This window comes from Elephantulus edwardii, unplaced genomic scaffold (genome assembly GCF_000299155.1).
Source record: "Elephantulus edwardii isolate Elephantulus edwardi_28Jun2011 unplaced genomic scaffold, EleEdw1.0 scaffold00030, whole genome shotgun sequence".
Lineage (NCBI taxonomy): Eukaryota > Metazoa > Chordata > Mammalia > Macroscelidea > Macroscelididae > Elephantulus > Elephantulus edwardii.
The window spans coordinates 4801684-4826705 of NW_006399780.1; the positions used below are offsets into that span (position 1 = coordinate 4801684).

General features: G+C 36.2%; 1 protein-coding gene across 1 annotated transcript in view; it reads left to right on the forward strand.

The window, feature by feature from the left end:
* CUL4A (cullin 4A) overlaps window positions 1–22599 on the forward strand; it is a 67228-nt gene extending 44629 nt beyond the window's left edge. The window contains exons 11-20 of the mRNA XM_006883807.1: window positions 3351–3543; window positions 4434–4538; window positions 6187–6297; window positions 6404–6489; window positions 7086–7193; window positions 14734–14847; window positions 17752–17857; window positions 18065–18237; window positions 20763–20915; window positions 22504–22599. Of these exons, the coding sequence (XP_006883869.1) occupies window positions 3351–3543; window positions 4434–4538; window positions 6187–6297; window positions 6404–6489; window positions 7086–7193; window positions 14734–14847; window positions 17752–17857; window positions 18065–18237; window positions 20763–20915; window positions 22504–22599 (1245 nt within the window). The remainder of the gene's footprint in view (window positions 1–3350; window positions 3544–4433; window positions 4539–6186; window positions 6298–6403; window positions 6490–7085; window positions 7194–14733; window positions 14848–17751; window positions 17858–18064; window positions 18238–20762; window positions 20916–22503) is intronic.
* The last annotated feature ends 2423 nt before the right edge of the window (window positions 22600–25022 follow it).

Sequence of the window (25022 nt, forward strand, 5' to 3'; positions counted from 1 at the left end):
ATAGATCTCTTCCAGTCAGTTTGCCAAGTGGTTGTTCTCCAGATTTCTTGGCACAACTTGGTCAGCATCTGTTAGCTGAAATACTTTAGTTGGTATACCATCTATTCCTGGGGCCTTGTTTTTTGCTGTTTCCTTCAAAGCAGTTTGAACTTCTTCCTTCATCACCATAGGCTCTTGCCCATATGTTATTTTATTAAATTCTTCTGTTATCTGCCAATTCCTTTCGATACAATGACTCAGTATATTCCTTCCATCTTCTTTTAATACTCCTGGATCATTTAACATTCTTCCGAAAGCATCCTTGACTATAGCAACCCTAGGTTTGAATTTGTTCTTCAGTTCCTTGAGCTTAAGAAATGCTGAGCGAATTCAGCTCTTTTGATTTTCTGAGTCTAGCTCCTCGCACATTTCATTATAATATTTTGCTTTGTCATTGCGAGCTGCCTTTTGGTATCTTCTGTTCAGCTCTTTAGTATCTTGAGTTCTTCCTTGTGCTTTGGCTTCTCTACGCGCCAGTGCAATCTTCAGAGTTTCTTCTGACATCCATTTTGGTCTTTTCTTCCTCTTCTGTCTTTGTAATGACTGTTTGCACTCTTCCTGAATGATACATTTGACATCCTTCCACAAGTCTAGCTCATAAAAATTGGTTTAATTTTATAATCATGATTTTTTTTTTTTTAACTGGTAGGGTTTTTTTAAAAAAAAAAAATCTGCTTTTTTAAATAGAAGATCTTCTCTTGTTTTTGCTGTGTGAGAATTCTTAGACATTTAATTAGGTTGGTCTCTGTGCCACTGTATTCATTTCCTAGCAACCCAAATATAGGCTATATTTCAACTTCATTTTTCCTATTTTAAACCTTTTTTCTTTCCTTCATGCGTAGTATTTCCAATTCTTGAGTATTATCTTTCATTTGTTCCCTATTAGATTGTATTGACAATTACCATTTCCACAGTGCTAATATAGAATCTCACGCATGATCAGAGTCACTTTTGAGCCACCACCCCTACCTTCAATGGACATTTGGGAATGTTTGGGAGTATTTGTGGTTGTCACAGCTGAGAGGGTACTACTTTAGAAGCCAGGGACAGTGCAGTGCACAGGACAGCCCACTTTCCACAACACAGAATTATCTGGCCCAAAATATTAATAGTACCAAATTTGAGAATTTCTGCTGATGACCCTCGTTTACCATTTAATAAGTCATTCTCTAGTTAATACTGATGAAAATGGTAAGTAATATATCTTAAATCATTATTTCTCTATATGCATCAGAGGGCTGGACAATGACTAGGGAGAATTGATGCATTTGTGTTGTGGTGTTGGAAAACAGTATCGAATATACCATGGACTGCTAAGAGAACAAACATGTTCGTCCTGGAGAGGGTTAAATTAGGCTGCTCCTTGGAGGCAAGGGTTCTGAAGCTTTATTTGACACACTTTAGACATGTTGCAAGGAGGGACCAGTCCTTTGGAGAGGGACTTCATGCTTGGGAGGGTGGAGAGACAACACAAGAGAGGAAGACCCTCAATGAGATGGATTGATTCACTGTCTGAGGTAATTAATGGGAGTGGAGTAGGTGTGTCAGACAATAAGATTGGCACAGGATAGAGCAGGGTTTAGGGCTGTTGTACATAGTCACAGGCGACTCGATGGCACATAACAACAACAGTCCTCTATACTATCTAATAATTTACATGGCTGGAAATATATTTCCAGTATGTTTCAAGTCATGTGAGAGAAGTTTATCTTTTAAAACAAGAACGTCTAATTTGCTGGTGATTATACTGTTAGATCCTAGAGACAACGCTGGTGGATTAGTGGTAAGAGGAATTATGCTGCGCCACTAGCTGCTCTGCAGGAAAAAGGTGGGCAGTTTCCTCCCGTGTGATTAAATGCCCAGGAAAACCTGCTGGAGGATCAGCTATAGGTCAGTTCTTGCTCAATGCACATAAGAACAACAGAGTAATAATTAAGGAGCCTTTGTGGTGCAGTAGTTAACCAACGGCTTTGAAAGAGAAAGATGTGTTTATCAAGTCTCATAAAAATTGTTTGGTGCCATCGAATCAATTCCATCTCATAACAATCCTATGTACAGTAGAACTAAACACTGTGTGGTCCTGTGGCATACTTAGAATTGATATCCTTTTTAAACCAATTACTGGTGTTTATCTCATTAAAAGTCTTCCTCTTATTCATAAGGATTACAGCCTATGATGCCCTGTTGCACTTGGCCTATAGGGTTTCTGTGAGTTAGAAATGATTTGATAACAAAGAGTAAAAAGATAAAACATCTAAGAAACTATGCTTGAGGAGCAGGGGGAGGCCAATTTCAAAATGTTACATGTGGCATACTGTATTGTGCCATTTCTGTGTAACATTTGGAAATGACAAATATAAGACAGACACTAAATTACCCAGGATTAGCAATAGCTGAATCAAGGAGAGGTAGGTATGATTAAAAAAAGGACATTGGAGGTACTTGTGTGGTGTTGAAATTTCATTATCTTGAGCTTGCTGGTGGATATATGAACCTACACAAGCAAGAAAATTATGTAGAACCTAATATATACACAAATACAAATAAAACCAGAACATCTAAGTAAGATTAGTAGATAGTATCAGTGTCAGTAATCCTGCTTAGGATATTTTGTACTGTGGTTTTTCAAAATGTTGCCTTGAGGGAAAGGAAAGTGGACAACGGATCTTTCTCTGTTGTTTCCAACTATTTATGAGTCTTCAATTATCAAAGTAAAAGATTTCAGTAACATAAAATTATAAAATATTTCATGTTCTTTAAATGAAACTAATCAGACCTAAAATCTTTGTGGAAAGTCTATGCATCTAACCCAAGGTTTTGTACAGCTGATATAGTAAGTCGAAAGTCATAACTGAGTTATGCTATATCAAAAATAAAGCTTCAGTCCAAAGAACCAATGAATATTTAGAAGTTGTTTTGATTTTGCCATTGAAATATACTTTAGGAAAATTGCTGCTCTCCCTATAGTTAAAACTATGCTTTGCTTTATTCTTGGTATTTTTGAAAGGCACTCAACTACTGAACTTCTCCATCATGGAACACTAACTCTTTTCTGTGAGGGATTTATGAGTAAAAGCTCTGAAAAGGCAATGAGCATTTCCCTAGTAATTTAAGTTGTTCGTTAACAGAATTATAACTATGTATTTAGTTAGCTATTTAAAAAATGTAAACTAAATTTGTAAAACTACTTTAAAATTAGTATGTAATACCAAGGGTTATATACATAAAACTGTTATTATACCTGTTAGATTGAAAGAGAAATAGTTTTTGGTGTCGTAATTTTATCCCTTGGCATTTATTTGTTTTGATAGACTTTTGGAACAACGATAGTTATCAATCCTGAAAAAGATAAAGATATGGTGCAAGATCTATTAGATTTTAAGGATAAAGTGGACCACATCATAGAAGTATGCTTTCAGAGAAATGAAAAATTTATCAACTTGATGAAGGAGTCCTTTGAAACATTTATCAACAAGAGACCAAATAAGCCTGCAGAACTGATAGGTAGGAAAATAATTTCAATATTTTTTTTTTAAGTATGGAAGAATAAATCAAAATGCAAGCAAATTTAGTCCTAAAATCTTCATGGTATTGTCTACTTTTGTTTATGTTCAGATTTATCCTCAATAAAAAGTTAAAAATACTAATAAGAGCAACAATATAAATTAAAATTCACAAGGTAATTTCTCTTTAGAACCCCATCTATATGTGTGGTTTCTCTTAAGCCATGCCATTGCTTAGTCTCAGAAACAGGAAGCTTTTAAGTAAATTACCGTCACTCATTATTCAGGCATAAGATGATACTATCTTGAGTTTAACCACTTGAAGCGCTAGAAAAATTCTTTGTTTTTGAGAAAATCTAGGCTGAGTTACTATTCCACATTTTGAAGGTAAGCTGTTACTGTATCAGGAGCAAAGTGAAGCATGTAACTACTAGAATGAGTTTTCTTATTACTGTGAAATAAGACAAGGTATTTAAAGTTAAGTCTTTGTGTTGTTTTTAGAAAACATTTTTCTTGGATTATTTGAAAGTAGCTGTATTGGGAAATCAGGCGCTCCAGTGGTAGAGCTAACCCCAAAAGCTCTGCTGGTTTCAGCCTACCAGTGGCTCTGCAGGAGAAAGACGGGCTCTCTCCTCCTGTGCAGTTTACAGCCTCAGAACACCCACTGGAGGGTCAGCTATGGGTTCATTCTGACTCAAAGGCAATGAGAGAGTTTGAGATCTTAGGAAATAAGATGTTTGCCTTTTTGTCATAAAATCATTTTAGAAAAGATTCAAAACATACTAGACAGTTTCTTCTTATAGAAATTAAAAATTTGTTTTTCTAATTTAGAAAAAAGTATATATTAGAGTGTTGGTTTTTTAAAAAATATTTAAACTATTATTTTCACAGCAAAGCATGTCGATTCAAAGTTAAGAGCCGGTAATAAAGAAGCAACAGATGAAGAACTAGAGAGAATCCTTGACAAAATTATGATAATATTCAGGTTTATTCATGGTAAGGAATGTTACCGATTATTTTACTAAAATAATGTACTTTGGAAAGGCTATGTAATCAAAATGTCTGTATTTGGTCTCTAATTCCTGTAAATTGACAAAAATTTTCTTTAAATACATTTTCATGTGGTTGGTGGTGGTCATGTGCCGTCGAGTCGCTTGCGACTCATAGTGACCCTATGTACAACAGCCCTAAACTCTGCTCTGTCCTGTGCCAATCGTACTGTTTCTGACACTCCCATCCCGATTATCCCAGTCACTGAATCAATCCACCTCATAGAGGGCCTTCCCTTCCTGCGCTGTCCCTCCACCCTCCCAAGCATGATGTCCTTCTCCAAGGACCAGTCTCTTCTCACAACATGTCCAAAGTATGTTAGACGGAGCCTCAGAATCCTTGCCTCCAAGGAGCCACCCGGTTTAACCCTTTCCAGGACGAATCTGTTTGTTTTCCTAGCAGTCCATGGTATTCTCAATATTCTTCTCCAGGACCACAGCTCAAAGGCATCAATTCTCCTCCTATTCTCCTTGGTCATTGTCCAACTCTCTGATGCATAACAAGTGATTGCGAAGACCATGGCCTGTATCAAATGCACCTTCGTCTCCAGAGAGACACCATTGCTCTTCAGTACTTTGGAGAGGTCCCTAACAGCAGACTTTCCCATGGCAATGCCCCTTTTAATTTCCTGGCTACTGGTGTTGACTGTGGAGCCAAGCAAACTAAAGCTGTGTACAATCTCAATCTCTTCACCATCCATCCTGATACTGCCTATTGGTCCAGTGGTGAGAATCTTTGTCTTCTTGACATTGAGCCTCAATCCATATTGGAGGCTGCAGTCCTTGACCCTCTGCAGCAGGTGCTTCAGGTCCTTTTCAGTTTCAGCAAGCAGGATTGTGTCATCTGCATAACGCAGATTGTTGATAAATCGTGCCCCAATCTTGACCCCACATTTCTCCTCATAGAGCCCAGCCTCCTGGATAATCTGTTGTGCATATAGTTTGAAAAGGTATGGAGATAGGATGCATCCCTGGCGTACGCCCTTCCCAATTTTGAACCTTGCTCTGTTCTGACTACTGCCTCCTGGTCCAAGTATAGGTTTCGCATTAGAACGATCAAGTGTTCTGGGATTCCCATTCTTCTCAGAGTCAGCCACAGTTTGTTACGATCCACACAGTCAAATGCCTTTGCATAATCAATGAAACACAGATAGACATTCCTCTGGTATTCTCTGCTTTCAGCTAAGATCCATCTAACATCAGCTACAATATCCCTAATACCATGACCCCTTCTAAACCCAGCCTGGACTTCTGGTAGTTCTCTGCTGATGTGCTGTTCCAGTCGGTTTTGGATAATCTTCAGTAAAATCTTGCTTGCATGTGAAATCAGTGAGATTGTTCTATAGTTTTCACACTCTGTTGGGTCACCTTTCTTTGGTATAGGAACAAATATAGATCTCTTCAGAAAACAGATATATAGAGCCAGTGATTGAATTGGAAATCTTCTTCTGTGAAATTTCACATTAGAAGTTCAGTATCATTAAAACTGATTGGTATTAAAATGAACACTTTTTAAAATTTTTCAGCAGTGGAAGTAGAATATTTGCATATTCTTGATCTCGTGTCTTACGCTTTTCTTCTTTGGTTACAAATAGGTAAGGATGTCTTTGAAGCATTTTATAAAAAAGATTTGGCAAAAAGACTTCTTGTTGGAAAAAGTGCCTCAGTAGATGCTGAAAAATCTATGTTGTCAAAACTAAAACATGGTAAGCTTAAAACCCTGAGGGGTTTTTTATACATTCAGAAAAATCGGTTGCAGTGTCACATGTTGTTTCTGGTATGTTTTAAACAGCATTTATGCTTTCGTAACAGAATGTGGAGCTGCTTTTACCAGCAAACTGGAAGGCATGTTCAAGGACATGGAACTTTCAAAGGATATCATGGTTCATTTTAAGCAGGTAAAATTGGTTTAGTCCCGTCCCCCCCCGCCCCCAAGTAAAACAACTTTTTAAACCCTTTACATTATGTAAAATAAGATGATGCTCATCTTTAAAAAGTAGTTTGATAATATTTCACATATTCAAATAACAAACTCCAAAGGAAAAAGAACCCTAAAAACTACAACAAAATATTGTTTTAAGTGATTGTAATGTTGCATTAAGGTGGCATAGTTGCTCCAGGAGAGAAAGGTGGGCTGTCTTCTCCTATGGAGTTTACAGTCTCTGAAAACCTGCTGGAAAGTCAGCTAAGAGTCAGTTCCTACTCAGCAGTCCACAGCACCACCACTAAGTGCTTAGTTACACTGCTAAGCAAAAAGTCGGTAGTTCAAATGCACCAGCTGCTTCACAAAATAACCGTAGGCTTTGTCTTCCCACTAAGTTTTACAACTGTGGAAACACAGTGAAGAGTCACTGAGTCATAATTAATGAGGTGGCAGTGGGTATAATGTTATATTGATGATATACTAGAAGAAGATTGTGGTTAATTGCATTTTATTGTTTTATAAATTGTTTTGATGTCTATTTTATCTTAGATTTCTTTCTTCTTTTTTTAGTATATACAAAATCAGAGTGATCCAGGTGCCATAGATCTAACAGTAAATATACTCACAATGGGCTACTGGCCAACATACACACCTATGGAAGTACATTTAACTCCAGAAGTAAGTATGCTAAAGAAAATACTGTCATTTAATTTTAATATAGGTGTGCGACCAAAGGAGGTAGACCAGGCTATTTTTGTTGTTGAGCCTATGCCGTATATAGACATGCTCTCTCTCAAGAACAATTTAATGTGAATATTTGTAAGTCACATTCTCAGCATCAAAATATCCTTGGTATAGTGTCTAGAAAGCAATATTTCCAAGTGGCCACCCTCTGCATTCAAATCTCACAATCTTTCAGTTGTTTCTTTTGACTTAGCCTGATTCAACTCGCTATTAGTAAGATCATTAACAGTCACCTTATTTTAAAAGTTTCTTTGCATGTAGAGGTGTTAGTTTCACATATCTGAGTATTTTCTTCTATTATAGATAACGTTAAATAAAATCTTGTGAATGGAGGGTTCACAGAGATTGTCTAAGAAGGAGCAGAATACGGGACACAGAGGCACAAGGCTATGAGTGTCTGTCTGAAAGGGCGAGAGGGAGTAAGACTAGCACAGCCCCTAACTGCCCCAGAATAGAAAGCAGGTAGAGTTCATAGCCCAGTCGTAAGGTGCCTCAAGAGCCACACCAACACTAAGAGGCTTAGTTATGCATTGCTGACTCACAGTTATGGTACCAGCAATGGGAGTTGAAGAGTCAGGAAGTCAAAGAATACCACCCAAAATAAGTCCAGGTTTTAGACCAAGTTCCAAGGCACAGTTCCTTAATTAGTCCAGGCTCTGGTTTCAATTCAGCAAACACCTTTAATTGTGGCCTTTATCTCTGGGCTCCTCTGCTTACACCTTGCCATAGTTTCTCCATAGCAATGCCACAGTCTACATCTCCATCACCAGGATCTCATCAGGAGAGTCTGTTCCAGTGTCCCTCAAGTCTTGCTGCCACATGTCTTGCTAGCTTCAAGTCTGGCTGCCCTGTGTATATAAATACACTCTTTCTCTTATTCAAGTTCCACACTTGTTGATGATGTGCAAGACGATGTGTCTGCTGTTAAGGTAGTTGGAGACAGAGAGGGATAACTGTAATGGGTTTAAAAAGCCAACTTCAGGCTAACACCGTGAAGCTAGAACTTGAAATTAGTGTAAGAAGTAGGCTTCCTATTTCTTAAATGTTGTTGTTGTTTTTGTTATGTGCCGTCGAGTCGTTTGCGACTCATAACGACCCTATGTACAACAGCCCTAAACCCTGCTCTATCCTGTGCCAGTCACATTGCCTCTGACACACCCATTCCGATTACCCCAGTCACTGGATCAATCCACCTCATAGAGGGTCTTCCCCTCCTACGCTGTCCCTCTACTCTACCCAGCATGATGTCCCTCATTTTTAATACATGGTAAAATGTGAAAGGGGCTTCAGCAGGACAGGGAAATTAAAAAATTTAAAATAAAAATTAAAATATTTGATTATAATTTGAAATAGGGAGAGTCCTGAAGAGGTGATATTTAAGCTTGACCTAAAAGGCAGTAAAGGAGTTAGAGCCTTCTAGCAAATGATGGCACCTGCCAACAATAAGCAAAGGAGACAAAAAGAGCAGAAAAATTCATGGAATTGTCAAAGGCAGTGCCAGGATCTCCTGCCTCCCCTTTGCCATTGACTAGGCTTTTCCTCTTGAAATTATTTATTTGGTGTCTAAAACAATGTTCTTGACTTTCTTCTGTTGATGACCCTACTGGTCAGTTGCCTTTGGTTTTCTTCTTCTTCTTCCTGAACCTATAAATTAGTGTTAAAATTCTCCAAAATTCCTTTTTTAGAATTCTTCTCATTCCTCACATCCAGCCTTGGTAAACTCAGCCCATAACAACTTCCAGCCCACACTGCCTTTTGAGCTTCAGGCCTCTGTGTACAGTTTCCAACTTTAATATGCTCAGACTTCCTAAACTCAAGAAATCCAGCTCTAACTCAGTAAGAAGTTACGCTTAGCACTCTTCTCTTCTTCCCTAAATATAAGCAGTTTTTCCCAAGGAAGTTGGATCTTTTCTCCTACTTATCTCCCCACCATCTTCTTTCACTACCTTAATTCAGCCCCTTCTTGTTGCTGATCTTTTTATGTCAACTGAAGTATCACCTTTCTGCTTAAAATTGTTGAATTTCCCTCCAAACCTTACCCACATACACATACAAAAAAATCTAAACTCAGACATGGAAGACTCTTAGGCCTTGCTTATTGCTAGCCACTCACACAGATGTATTTTAACTGTCAGCTATACTAAAGTGCTTGACAATTCCTACATCAGTTCTGTTCTGTCATGATACCATACTTTTCCTTCTGAACAGAACTTCCTTCTCCAGACAGCCTTTCAAGTCTAACCTAGCAAATTACTTCCTGTAACTTTCCAAAGACTTCATGAAACTTAACACTTTTACTACCAGAGAACGTATCCTAACCTGCTCATTCTTGCCACTCGAATCAGGCACTAGTGTCTAGAGCTTCCTGATGTGCCACTGGCATAACACGTAGCACATTGCTGCTTTTTAAACTTCGTTTTTATATAATTCAGACTTAGTATTTGCAGGAATAGTTTAAACGATTCTAAAACGTCTTTCACCACCCAAGTTTTTAGCATTTCCTTACTTGTGCTTTTTATCATCCTCTTGCTCCCTCCCTTAGTCCCTCTTCTCCCACCATTGGTTTTCCGAAGCTAGCAATCTTTAGAGGAGAAGTCTTTCTCTGAGTGGGTCATGAATTCGAGCCTTTTGGTTAGCCCAACATGTAATGCATCACACTACCTGAGCTCAGAACTTCTTGCTCTCGCTCTCCCGCTCCCCCTCTCCCCCTTTCCCTCTTGCTTCTCTCACTTTCTTTCTCCCTCTGTCATCTTCACCCACTCTGTGCGTGTATTTTTCTTTTCTGCACTGTTTAAAAGTAAGTTGCTGTACAGCTAAGAGAGGATAACATCAATAAATGGGACCTTCCAAAGATTAATTACTTGTGTGCACCAAAAATTTTTTCCAATAAGATGAAAATAAAACCTACTGACGGGAAAAACATTTGGCAGTGCCATCTCAGACAAGGGTCTCATAACAAAAGTTTACATAATACTATAGGGCCTCCACAAGAAAAAGACTAAACCCAATTACAAAATGGGCAAAATATGTGGAAAGACTTTTTACAGAGGAAAACATTCAAATGGCCAATAGACACATTAAGAAATGCTCAAAAACACTGCAGTAAGAGATTCAAAGAAAGACTACAGTGAAATATTGTCTCATCCCGATAGTAGTTTAACAGGACAACAAGCAATAAATGTTGGAGAGGATGTGGAGAAATTGGAACTCTAATACACTGTTGGCAGGATTGTAAAAGGGTACAACCACTCTGGAATATAGTTTGATGTTGCCTCAAAGATGCTAAATACAGAAATTCATACAGCTCAGCTATTCCAGTGCTAGGAATAAATCTTGAGGAAAATAGAACTGAGACATCGATGAAGATTTTACACTCATGTTCATAGAAGCATTATTCACAATAGCAAGAAAATGGAAACAGCCCAAATATTCATCATCAGACGAATGGATTGAGAAATTATAGTACATTCACACAGTGGAATACGATGCAGCACTCAAGCAATGCTTTAAAAAAAATATAACATGGGAGAGGCTGAAGAGCATGATGTTTAGTGAACTGTCATAAGGACAAATAATGTATAAGACCATTATTATAAAAATAGAAGTATAACTAGTTCGATGTGTATAAAAGTCTAAAGGGGAAGGTGTGGTTCGAGGGGCTGTCACAAGGTCACAGAGTTTGGAGGGTGGAGGGAAGGGCTGAAAAAATTATGAAAGAGCCCATGGAGACCTGAAAAGATGGGGTGATAGTTGGCATAGATCAGTGGTGATTGGTTTTCTAAAACACATGCATAAGAGTGATCATATTAAACACAATGTGAGTGAAGAAATGTGTGGAACACAACATGTATGAATTTTGTGTCCAAACCAACATAAAATTAGGGGGAGAAAAAGTAAGTTGCATCATTCCCTTTTACTCTTACTATGTTAATGTATTCCCTAAGATGATAATCAGAATGCAGTTGCAGTAAGAAATTGAACACTGAAATGATAATTTTATCTAGTATATGTTCCACAGTCTAATTTTATCAGTTTTCTCATTAACTTGTTTGTCTTTTCCCTCTGGTACAAGATCAGTCCAGGGTTACATATTGTATTTCATTGTCATGTCTTTATTCTCCTTTAATCTAGGACTTAACCTTTCTATTTCTTTCATTACATTGACATACTTTTTATTTAAAATACAGCCTAGCTTTTATAATCTTTCAGGTTTTTATATGCTTACTGTTTCTTCATGATTCAATTGACGTTACACATATCCAGCCAGAGTATTACTTAAGAAGTGTTATATCCTTTTCTGTGCATCACTTGTTAAGATTTTTGTGAAGCCATCCAGAGACATTAAGAAGGGAATAATCTGCTCAAGGACAGCATCGCGTAAGAAGGCTGAAGGGATAAATACAGAACCCTAGAGAGTACGAACGTCTGTGGAGTGAAAAAAAAACCTTACACAGTATCACAGACGCTAGGAAGGAAGATAACTATTGAGTTATCTTGACTACGTGAAAATTGTTGAGAATCCGTTAAATTTGGCAACACAGAAGGCATTAATGACATTTGTGCCAGTAATTTGGATGCAGATAGAAACCAAGTCAGAATGCATTGAAAGCTGAAGGGGATATGAAAAATAACGTGTAATGCAAAAAGAAGTTACAGAAAATATAAGATAGAAGAAAAATGCTATTAAAATGTTGTATAAGAGAGATAAGATATTTAACGTTTAAATTAAAAACAGCAGTTGAAAAAAATAAGATCAATGGAAAACTTGGAAGATAGGAGAAAATCTCCGCCCAAAATAATTTTTTAGCATATATAGTTGTTTCTGTGTCAAGTACTCGTCTTAACTATGCAATATTATAATAGTGTGGTGATATGAGTATTACTATCCTTGTTACACCGAGGAATGAGATGCAAGCCCAGAAAAAGTGAATAACTTGCCAAGGACCCAAACTACATAGCAGAATGGAATTTGGACTCAAAACTATCTCACTGAACTCAAAAGATCTGCACTCTTAATGTTCCCAAGAAAATAGAGAGATGGGGATAGTAAGAACTAAGTTATCTAGTAAAAAAACAACAGAAATCACAGATAAAGACAATAGGGGGAAACTAAGACAAGATGTTTAAATGAAATTTTCAGATTTAAATGGAAAATGTCTGACAAGACATTATTAGATTTAAAAATGTTGACGATAAAGAGATTATTCCAGAGAGTTGGCATGTGGGGAAACAGATCAGCTGTGAGATGGCCAGTAATTAGACTGGTGTCTCATTTCTCAGAAGTAATGTTTAGAAGTTAGAACAGTTCCTCAGAGTTGTATTAGAGCACTGTTAGGTGCCTGGATAGTAAAAAATCCCGTCCTAATCAGGAAAATGTGTAACCTGAAAAATAGGTATGTTGGAAATTGCGAGATAAAGAGCAGAAGAAACAAAAGCATTGGAAATAATTACTTCTTAACTATGACACTAAAAGGAGTTGGGAAGAATGAAAAGATGAGTGTAGGGCTGCACTTACATTATAGAACTGTTTGTTTAAAATTCTACATGTATAGTTGACAAAAATTTCTTTTTCTATCTTGTTCCTGTGATTTGAGTGAAAGTTTATAGAGTAGATTGGTATTTCATCAGCCACTCACACATACTTTGTTTTCTGATATGGATTACAATCACCAAATTTTATCATCATTCTTCCCACCGTCTCTGTGGTTCTAATTTCTGTTCGTCATCTCAAGCTCTGCCTCTCTACCTTCTGAGTCTTGTCCTGGAGCAAATATTGCCCTGCGATCTTGTGTGACTATGTGACTGAGTACTTTCCTGATGTTATTTCCTGTTCACCTTATAGATCTTTATGTTGTTGGCTGCAAGTTGTACCACCAGGGTAAGTTCAGTTCAATGCTCAAAGTGTAGCCAAAATCTCCGGTGGAGACAGTTTCTTCAGTAGCTGTCACGCCAGTAAGCTTGGCCATCATTTTGATTCTGAGTTCTATTTTTATCTCCCTTTTCAGAGTGATTTAACAGTGGTGACTGGGCACCATCTAGTTCTTTCAGAATTACTTTTCTCCCCTCCTCCCACTTTTTCCTAATCTGTGGACATAGCCCACCAACAACATTTCCAGCCTCTTCAGTTTCTTAGGAAGCTTCTCTCCTATTTATAGTTTGTGGATTGGGCTTGTCAGGACCTGGATAACTGCATGAATTCGAAGAAATAAATCTTAAACTACCAATCCTGCTACTTGAGTCACTTAGGATGTATATGTTTCACATAATTGTATTACCTAAAAAAAAGAAATTCTTCCTGTTCATTTGATGCTTTGGTGGTATAGTGTGCAGGGAGTGGTACTGCTAACCCAAAGGCTGCCCTTCCCCAATGGTCAGAATCTACCAGTGACTCCACTGTAGAAAGATGGGCAATCTCCTCCTGTGTGATTTGACACCTCTGAAAACCCAGTGGAGGGTCAGCTCTGAGTCAGTCCTGATTAAAAGGCAATGAGGTTTTTTGAATTTGTTCTATACATGGTAGCAACAAAAAGTTAAAGCAGAAAATAATTTGATCCTGCAAAGGGTAAGGAGGGTACCTGTGATCAATCAATTAATGAGGCAGATGACTGGACCTGTGTTCCGGAAAGGACAAAAGCTGTGTTTCCATGAAGAGTTGGCATGTAGAGGAGATGACTGTATTGGATACCACACCACAGTGTGGGCACTAAAATGCAGCTGATAGATGAGGAGGTACTGATGGGGTTTTTAAGAGTAAACAGTGGATTTAGGAGAGGTCGAGGAAAAGTGAAGAGCAGGGAGTCTATAGATGATGGTGACCTGCCCTAATTTACTGGATTTGTTGTACATTTAAATTTAATACATTTTCTTTCACATTTGGACCTTTCTGGTTTTATAATGGAGTCTGCTTCATTTTCTTAATGGAACATAAAATTATTTTATGCATTGCAATTGATGGTATCATAGACAAAATATGTTAATGGTAAAATAGGACTTGATGGCTATTTTGAGGCAGGAAAGAGATGAAGCAGCAAAACAAATTTGGAATTTCTGGCTTCACTGGCTTGAAAAATGAATCATTAAATGTAAGCTGAAGGTGGCCTGCCCATGGTTGGACCTGCAGGCATGGTCTTTAGCTAAGGACAGCATCTCTGATTTTACTAGCTAACAATCTTCATTATATATGCCACTAACCATAGGGAGCCCAGGTGTGGGAATGTGGATACTGCAGAATACAGCCTGTCTTCACTGTTAAACAAAAATCCAAGCATTATTCCATGTGTGATGGAAAATCCCAATGTCCTAGCATGGTGGACATTTTAAAAGGTAATAGAATTCAGAGAAATAACTCAAAATATAGAACTGATCTTTTAGTTCAGTTGGGGGAAAGAAGTTGAAACTTTGTTAATTGAATGTGTGATTTTTAGAATTTTTTTTTTGTTAAATACCATAATTAAATTTACTTAATACCTCACAGATGGTTAAACTGCAAGAAGTATTTAAGACATTTTATCTTGGAAAGCACAGTGGTCGAAAACTTCAGTGGCAAACTACTTTGGGACATGCTGTTTTGAAAGCAGAGTTCAAAGAAGTAAGTTTGTTTTCTTTTTTTAATTATGCTAACACTCTTTGATTACGATTGTATTTTTATAGTAATAAAAGAAAAGATTGATTCCGTAGAAAGATAGTATCAACTTTTCTAAATTGGTAAAATTAATTTCCCTTATATTCGTTCATTAATCAGAATGGTCCCAAAGAAATTTTAGGGAAACTTGTGCTATAAAAAACTTTTAGTCTTTTTAGTGTTTTCCAAAACAGCTATCTTAAAAATTTAACTTTGATGCTTATGTTCTAAAATTCCTTAAGAGGCAAGCAAATTTGCAAAATATATGTATAACACGTTAACAGTTGATAAGAAATTAATCAATTTGAAGACATTGACGTGATTGGGAAAAGAGCAGAGAATTTGAGAAAGCAGTTCATGAGAGCAAAAAAGCTAAAAAATGTTAGAAAACAGTGATGATGCTTGCTTACTGCTAAAAGTAGTAAACTTTGTGGAGAACTTTATGAAGGGAAGGGATTCAACCATTTGAATTCAACCATATTTTGGCATTCAACCCAAAACCTTAAAAATTTTGCATACATTTTTTTTTCTAACTCAGCTCATTGCTGACAAGTGGATTTTCTAGGGTGGGAATTGCCCTGGAAGAGATCACTCATCTTTCTCCCTCAGAGCAGCTGGTGGATCTGAATCACCAGAGAAGTGTGGCCTCTGAGTTCTTTGCTCAGTTTACTATAGGCTACACCTTCACAGCTCTCATACTTTGTATTACTTTAGTAGTTCCAATTCTAGAAATTCATCTTAGGACATTTCAACAAACCAATGAGAATCGATAAGGAGCTCTAATGACCTAGTGGATAGGGAGCTGCACAACCATCCCAAAGGCAATTGCTCTGAGAAAAAATGATAGGCAGTCTCCTCCCATATGATGTGCAGCCTTGGAAAACCTGGTAGAAGGTTAGCTGTGATTCGGTTTCAGTTTAGCAGCAATGAACAAAAAGAATGTTCTGGTGCTATTTGTAAGAGTAATAATTGACAGTCAAGAGCAGGGAATGCGTATATATAGTATTGTTAACATGTTATAAAAGAATACATCAATATATTGTATTGCCATCCAGTTAAAATCAACTTACAGCTGACCCTCCAATGATTTTCCAAAGCTAAAAATCTTGCAGAAAATGCTTACTCCTCTTTCTCCAACGGAGAGAGCCAGCTGCTTGTGTATGTGAACCAGCAGAGAAGCCGCAGCTATGGAGTTATCAGCCAACTCACTACAGAGTATACCACAGAGTTCCTTATACAATACATAGTCTTCTCATTTAACTTGTCTTTGGTGAATAAAATTCAGTTATGTACACTAAGCAAAATAATTTCTAAAATGTAAATGTTTACACATATTACAATACATTTAGGAAACTCTAGAGGGCAAGGAGTTGTGCTTGCATCCCAGAAGTGTTCAGTTCAAACCCACCAGCTCCTCTGTAGGAGAAGGATGACCAGTCTCCTCCCAGATGATTAACTGCCTCTGAAAATCCTCTGGAGAGTCACCTGTGAGTCAGTTCTGACTTGACAGTACACAACAACAACAAAATTAGGTTTACCTGTGCGTTGCTATGTACGTTTTGGTAGTGTATGTATTCTGTAGAGTCACTTCCAACACTTCTCTTGGGTTTCCAAGGCTCTACATCTTTACAGGTAAAAACTTCCCATCTTTCTTTCTTAGAGCAGCTGGTGGTTCCAGCTGCTGACCTTTGGGTTAGCAGCCCGATATGTGACATACATGCCACCAGGACTCCTTATATATAATACACAAGTTTATATACATAAAACCACATATGAGTATCATGACATTTAATTTGTTACCCTCAATTTTTGTCTTGAGTTTAGAGCACAATTCTCCATGGCCTGTAACTAAACCAATGATTGAGCTCTTGACATTTCATAGAGAGGAAAACATGCTAAAATTTGAGCCATTGGATTAACTAGATTAGGACTGAGAGATGAATTGAGTATCTTAGTTTCCTTGCTGCATTATCCCAGTATTCCATGTCTTATGCAGTCAGTTTCCCTTCAGGAAGAAATAGCACATTAGAACATAAAATGAGTTAACATTTTCACATGAAAAAATTAGATGCATCTGTTGAAATGGTGAGTCACAAATAATGAGGAATTTGTAAATAAAAGGAGGATTACGTTGTCTGTATGAGGAGCTGTGCCTCTCGGCCAATTGAGATCCACCAGAAAGATAGGCAGTCTCTCATTTCATTAAGATGTTGATTTTGTTTTGTTTTACCACCTTTCTCTTATCTTACGTGTTTTATCATTGTAGCTCTCATAGTCTGTCCACTTAGAGGACCTCAATAGGAATTTATTTTAAAAAAAAAATTAAAGGCATCCAATAACCTCTTTCTTCTTCAGAGGTATTTAGAGTAGTGAGAGAAGATCTTCACCCTGAAACCCACAGCGTCCCTTTTCAGCAGGAAGTAGCTAAGAGAATACGCCGTCCCCTTTTCCTTATGACTCAGGGTAAAGTCTCTCTCAGGGAGGAGTGATAGGGAATGGCAAAGGATACACTGACAAAGAAGATTAATCAGAACTGGCTTTGACAAGCACTGTGGCATTTGGACAAGAACAAACTGGGAGGAGGGTAAAGAGAATAGTGCAACAATGAATGAGTGGAAGCCCAAAATCTCTGTAAATGTTTATGAAAATTAATAAAATATAATTAAAAAAAAAAGAACTTTTAAACTCATTGTATTCTTTTGTAATCAAGCTCTGAATTTCTATTTGATAGCTGTTAATAACTTTTTAATCCTCACACACGGGGGTGGGGGAACCTTGTGATTTTTCAGATTGTATAACCATTGCTTCAGTAAGTAAAAGTAATACCAGTGGGATTGGTTTGGTGGTGGTGGTTGTTTTTTCTTTTTTCAGGGAAAGAAGGAGTTCCAGGTTTCCCTTTTCCAGACATTAGTGCTGCTTATGTTTAATGAAGGGGATGAATTCAGTTTTGAAGAAATAAAAATGGCAACTGGTATAGGTATGGAGACTCTTTAAATTAATGTATTGCTTTCAAGTGTCAGTATTTTTAAAACATTCATTTTAAGGAAAACCATTGACTAGTTCCTCACTGTATTAATGAATTTTTAAAAATCATGCTTTTAAATTTTTTTAATTGAAGTTTTTAAATGTCACTATTAGGTTCATTTTAGTACTAATTTGTGCCTGCAATTCTCTTTCCATTCAGAGGATAGTGAATTACGAAGAACATTACAGTCTCTGGCTTGTGGTAAAGCACGTGTACTGATTAAAAGTCCAAAAGGAAAGGATGTAGAAGATGGAGATAAATTCCTTTTTAATGGAGAGTTCAAGCACAAGTTGTTTAGAATAAAGATCAATCAAATTCAGATGAAAGAAACTGTATGTATAAATTGTATTTTTTATTTGTAAGATACTTAGATTCAATTGTTATAGAAGACTTGTTTTCTTAATTCACTTTGTCAGAGGAGGAGAGGTTAGGGGTAGAGTTTACAGAGCAAACTAAATTTTCATTCTGTAATCTGTATACATTTTGGTGCATTACTTTAAGTTGCAATCCCTTTAACATAACAGCACACTTCTCACTTACACCTTGGGTTCCCCATTTCCATTTGTCCTCCTGATCCACAGCCTTCTGGGCTTGTTTTTTTGGCAGCTGTTACCCTTTTGGTCTCATATGGTTGCTTGTTCTGAAGTGTATGTGCTTTACAGATGTCAGTGTTTGCTGGATAGGCCTGTCAGTTGTTAAGCTGAAACATGTTATCAAGGAAGGGTTTGAAGGGTATCTAAGGGCTGTAGTTTGAGGGGTCCCATTGATCTCTGTCAGACCAGTAAATCCATCCTTTTCTTTCATTTTTAATTTTCCATATTTTTATCCCACTCCGTGAAAAACCTTCAATTGCGGTCTTGATTAGAGAGACTGATGATGGTGTATGGTAATTTCTTGAGTATTGGAAGTCTAAAGCTTATTTCTAGCATATTTAATTTTAATACATAATTCACTCTTTTTCATATCACTTCCATTACTCACAATAGCAAAAACACAAATCTGAAAAACACCTAGTAGTTAGCATTCCTCTCACAAAAATAGTGTATCAGGTTACCTTTATGAAATTCTGTTACCAAGAAGGAGATCATGTAATTTCCAGAATCCCATATTTTATTTTATTTACACAGTTCCTTTTGGCTCTTCTATGAGCCTCAATCTCACATAGTGGTTCTAGGATGAAGTTATGGGGGTTCCTGGTTTGGCCACTGATTGCATAGACCTATTGAAATAGAATGTATGATATTCTGTGTACAAAGAAGCATTTATCTAAAACAGGTTATGCTATTAGATTTTTTCCCCCCTCTTCTGTTTTATATTGGTTTGCTCGCAACGTTCATATACATTGGTTTCAGACTATTCTTCATTCATACTGTGTTTCATACTGTCATTCCCATGCATTTTGTTTTATAAATCAATCACCATTGGACCTTGCCCATTATTATCCAGTCTCTTCAGTCCCTGATAGATCTTTCCCATTCCCTTAATCCGCTCCCTCCACCCACCAAACTGTGCAACCCTGTACAGTGCTATAAGATCTTACATGCATTAAAGCTTTGTGCGTCTGAGTTACCATCACACTTTAAAAAGATTTTTAAAAAACCAACCTGTGGTACACTATTCTACTCCACAACACATAAGATTATAATAAATCCGTGTCAGAGGCAGCTATTTTTTCTTTTCTTTTTACTCTTAACCATATTTTACTGCAAAAAATAAAGGCCATTTTATATAAGGCCTATTTGAAAAGGGAAAACTGAACCCAGAAAAGGTGTGAGAAGGTGGCAGCAACCAGATCACATAGAGACCAGTCAGGTTTATTACAGATTTGGGAAAGCACTAAACTTAAGTTTTAAGGAAGAAGGGCCAGTGAAATATTGATACCCTATAAAAGGGATCTCTTTTCCTTTAAATGCTGTTAATTGCCTCTGTGTGTGTGTGTTTGTGAGCACTATCTATATCTTATATAATAGCTTTTAGTTTTTATACTAAATATTTATAATACTTTTAGAAATATAAATATATTTTTATATTTTTTATATTTTAATGTATTTTTTTATATTTCATTTATAACTTTTATTAGCTCTAATGATTTTCCACTTTATTTTCTTGGATTTTCTAGATATCTGTAATGATCATTTTGTTTGCACTTTTCCAGTATACCTCTTCAGTACACTCTCCTACTGCAGAACCATAGCCAGTAAAATAAGGTTTTTAAGAAATAAGATTGGTACTAGGCTTCCTACCCTATTTCTGGGCCGATTTTCTCTCTAGTCCAGGGAATACTAACCTTTCCAGGGATCATGGATCCCTTTGAAGAACTGATGAAGGCAATGGATCCTCTCCCTTCCTGAAACATATGTGCACAGACCTATCCACCCTTGCCAAAAATACTTTTTATATATGTGTAGACTTCCATTAGGTTGCTGTTTCACTAGGATAAAATTAAAACAATAATTTGCAATTTGTTTCTGATAACTATGATTTGTAATGTTCATATTGTCTTTTTTTTTTAATTCCCTATGTTCTAACTTCAGAGATGAATCCTGATGTTCACTTTACTTTGTTTTGTTTACTGTGCTGTCAAATTTGAGTTACTAATGTCTTGCATAGTATTTTTACAGTTTTTTATTAGGGAAATAGACTTTCAAAAATTGTTATTTAAATTTTAGTATTGAAGTTTTGCTGGTTTTAGGGAGATTTTACTCAGTTTTTAAGACAGATAAAAAATTCATACCAAAGATGTATTCATCAAAAGTTCAGTCTTTTTTTGTGTCAAAAGAAGGTGTCTCATAAAAGTCAATAGGATGAAATAATATTGAAAATACATATTTACACTTTGTTCTTCTGTTTTGTACAGATTGAGGAGCAAGTTAGCACCACTGAAAGAGTGTTTCAAGATCGACAGTACCAGATTGATGCTGCTATAGTGCGAATAATGAAGATGAGAAAGACACTTGGTCATAATATTCTAGTTTCTGAATTGTATAATCAGCTGAAATTTCCAGTGAAGGTAAATGTAGTAGTAGCTTAATCAAGTTTAGAGTAGTGTTAAAAACTTGACAAAACATGTTCAAGTCTCATTGCTTTCAAGAATCATACTGTTTGTCTTACACTCTTATTTGCCATAAAACTTTGCTTTTGTGAATACATTAAGTGTGGGAAAACTAGCAAATTATGATAATTGGGACTTACTTCAAATTGTTCATTGTCACCAATGTAGTAATAGTTATGAAAAGATGCAAACTTAAAACTAAAATTACCAATTTCTTATGGTTACATTTTTAAGAACGAAAAAAATTATATCACAGGGGTTTTTTTTAAAAAGTCATCATAATAAGTAATTTATTTAGCATATTCTCAGTAATATTTCACCATTGCTATTATTTAAGACAAGACCTGGTGTCACAGTATCTCAGACAGAGGAGTGGTAACCTGAAGTTTGACAGTTCAAATCTACCAGCTGCTCCTCAGGAGAAAGATGGGAGGTCTCCCACTTCCCCACCTCCCCACCTCCCGTAAAGATTTACAGCCTCAGGAAACCAAGGAGGGTAGTTATGAATCTGACTTCACAGGTTTGATTTTTGCCTGCTTGCCATAAATATATTTGCATTAAAATGATTTTAGGAATAATATTTTTTTATTACCTCTACTTTATTATCCTGGCTACAAAGAATATAAAGTTAAAGAAGCCTAATGAAAAGCTCTTTTTAAAATTATTTACCAGTCTGAAAAACTACGTCATTTCTGTGATTGAATCAGCTGCATATACTTCAGAATAGTTTCCTGATTTAGTGTACAGTTTGACAAAGTGTTATCATACCTGTTCTTCTTCGCCCATAGAATAACACTGAAATGGACTTTGTTGGTAACTGTTGTAGCAACCCTTTAGAACACTCAAAACTGCCCCATGGAGTTTTCTGGGCTATAATTGTACAGTGGTATCCACTTACTAAACAACATGCCTCTGGAAATTCTGTGAACTTTGATAAATGACGATAGTTACAGAAAGGCTTCCAGCCTTTAGTTCATAGGGTCGTGATGAGTTGTGCTCGACTGGAGGGCAATCGATAACAACAAAAATCCATACAGAAGCAGAATGCCACAATGATTTTCTCATAAGCAGCTGGTGAAGTCAAACCAGTGACTTTTTTTTTAGAATCAGTATATTTATATATTAATGAAATATGTCAGAGAGAGGAATAGTACAAAAGATGAAATGCTCTAGTAAGACACTGGCCGTCCCTCTTAAAAACAAATACTTATTTCATAATAGATCTTATGCTCATGTACTCATTGCGTGCTATTAAGTCAGGATGGACTGATAGCTGAGCTTTTAGCAGGTTTTAGAGATGGTAAATCACATGGAAGGAGATTGCCTATACTTCTACCAGGTTGGATTATAGTGCCCTCATACAGTGTCCAATTATTGGAACAAAAGTTTTAAGCTCATGACAAGTTATTTTAGGATGATGACCATAAATAATATTTTTTGTCATTTATTAATTGCAGTTATGCTACTTGTCCTTGATGCATTTTTATATGTTTATAAATTTGGTATCACTTTAATTGAGTTTTTTCTTTTGTCTTTTCTTTTGTAGCCTGGAGATTTGAAAAAGAGAATTGAATCTCTTATAGACAGAGACTATATGGAGAGAGATAAAGACATTTCAAATCAGTACCACTACGTGGCATAATGGAATCAGTAGACTTTTCTTTTAGTGAAAACACTAGAATGTATCTTCAGAGCTATGAAACACATCTGTGCTGTTTCCAGGCCTTTCTATAATTGAATCAGCTGCATTTATTTGTGGATTAGAAGGAAAGGAAATGATTCTTGAGTCATCCTTCAAGAGGCTTAAGGATTTTTAAATGGAATATGTATCTTCAAACCCCTCCCCAGTTCTTCCTGTTCTTGTAGGCATTTCAATTGTTCCTGCTGCTCTGTGCAAAATAATTTTGAGATTGAACATGAAATATTGGTTAAGTTCCTTTGTATGGTCTTATTCTTGTGGCAAAAGCTGAAGGCTTGGTTTGGGGTGTGTGTGTGTGTGTGTGTGTGTGTGTGTGTGATCATGAATGCACAATTTTGAAAGACCCTAAATGCTGCATTCTTTAGCTACAAAGATTACTTAGGTATACCTGAAGATATCTTAGTTGATGAACATTTAAATTGAAAATAAGAAACCTTAATTGATGAACATTAAGAAGAAAAAGTCAGTGTTAAAAAACTGGCTGATCGATTATGCAACTTAAATACTGACATCTATTTGTTTCCTTTCTTTTCAAATAGTTTTAAACTTTGATGACTGCTTTTTTATAAATAAGATTTCTAAGTGAGATATCTGATGTGCCAAGAGGATATTGTATGGCTGATGTGTTAAATATAGTAAAACATCAACATCTTTATTTTAACCGAGTTATTTGTGAAGTTTCTGTTTGTTTTAGAAGGTAGTATGTTTGTGTTTACCATCCTAGAATTGAGTTTATCAGTCCCTATTTTTCTTATTTAGGGTACTTGCTGTTTGATTTTTTATTTTCAATTACAGTATTTGTATTATTGCTATAATAAAGTGTTTCTTTTTTTACAATGCACAGGGACAGTAATTGTTCCATGTGCTGTCCCATTGTAAAAGGTTTTAATAGGAGACTTTAAAGTCTTCACCTCTGTGAAGCAGAGGTTCTTTTGTCAAAAGATTAAAAAGATTTTGTTGGTATCTGTTTTCATGTTGTGTATATATAAATATATATATAAGTGAGGTTGAAGATCAGTGAAAGTGCAGTGGTAATGTTGGTATGTAACTATGATAAAGATGCTTTTGTGACAACATTGAAAAGTACTTCTTTATATTTTACACAAGAGCATGCTTCATTTTGATTAAAAGCTACCAAAGGAATTTTGATCATGGTATACGTGTTTAAAGCAATATTTTCTGGAATATACCAAATTTATATTTTCTTTTTTGCAAAATTATTAGAAGATTCTCCCTTTTTTGAAACGTGCATGTTTAAAATAGGACATCTTAGGGGATCCCATATTAAAAACCTCACTCTTGAAGTTTATTTGTAAATTTTCATTTCTGAGTTCTACAATATGTGGTCTGTGAAAGATCATATAGATTTCTACTTACGTATAAGTTCATTGTGTCTTGAGAGTATTAATATTGTCATTTAATGTAGATTTACTTTCAATAAAAGTAGCTTAATTAGCCTTAAAATTCCCTTAATAAAGTTTTCTGGTATGTGAAATACACATTCCTCAGACCTCTTTAGCAACTTTATTTCATTCAAACAACAAAAAAAACAACCAACCTAGAAGTGGGGAATCTCTATGACCTTTTCACATGATTAATTTTTTCTGTCTGCTTCTGCCATTAGTGAACCACCATTTGTGAAGGAAACTGATCTTCTGATTTTGTAGTGATCATGGGGAATGTATGTTAGCATTTATTCTTCTTATTTCTATCTATCCTTCTATTTGTTAGTATCATTTAATGTTCTGTGATGGTTACAGATTAAAATGGTTTTAAAAATAAGAGCAAATCCATTTAGACAAGCTATAAAATTACGAGAGAAAAAGTATTCGCCAATTATTGTTGTTATATGCCATTGAATCACCTGTGACCCTAAGTACAGCAGCTCTGAAACCTGCCCTGCCTTGAGCCTGTCTCACTAATTCTGGTACACCATTGCCCCAGTTACTCTATTAGTCAATCTCATCCAGGGTCTTCCTCTTCTGGGCTTTCCCTCCACCCTTCCAAGCATGATGACCTTCTCTAAGGACCGGTCTCTCCAGGGCTACGTGCACAAAGTGTGTGAGACAGAGCTTCAAAATCTTTGCCTCCAAGGAGAAACTTGGTTTCCTATTTGTTTTCTTGACAGTCCAATTAGATGATTTTATACCTAGAAAATTTAAGAAAAGCAAATTAAAAGTTTTAGTAGAAGAATAATTTACCAAGTTAATTGCAAATAGGATTAATAGAAGAGTAACCTTCCCATAGGTAAACAATGTATTACGAAATAAAATGGATGATCCTTTTTTCAGTAGCACAAAAAATATAAAATGCCCAGTAACTAACAAATTTGGAAGCACTCAATATCTAAATAAACAGAAGGTTTA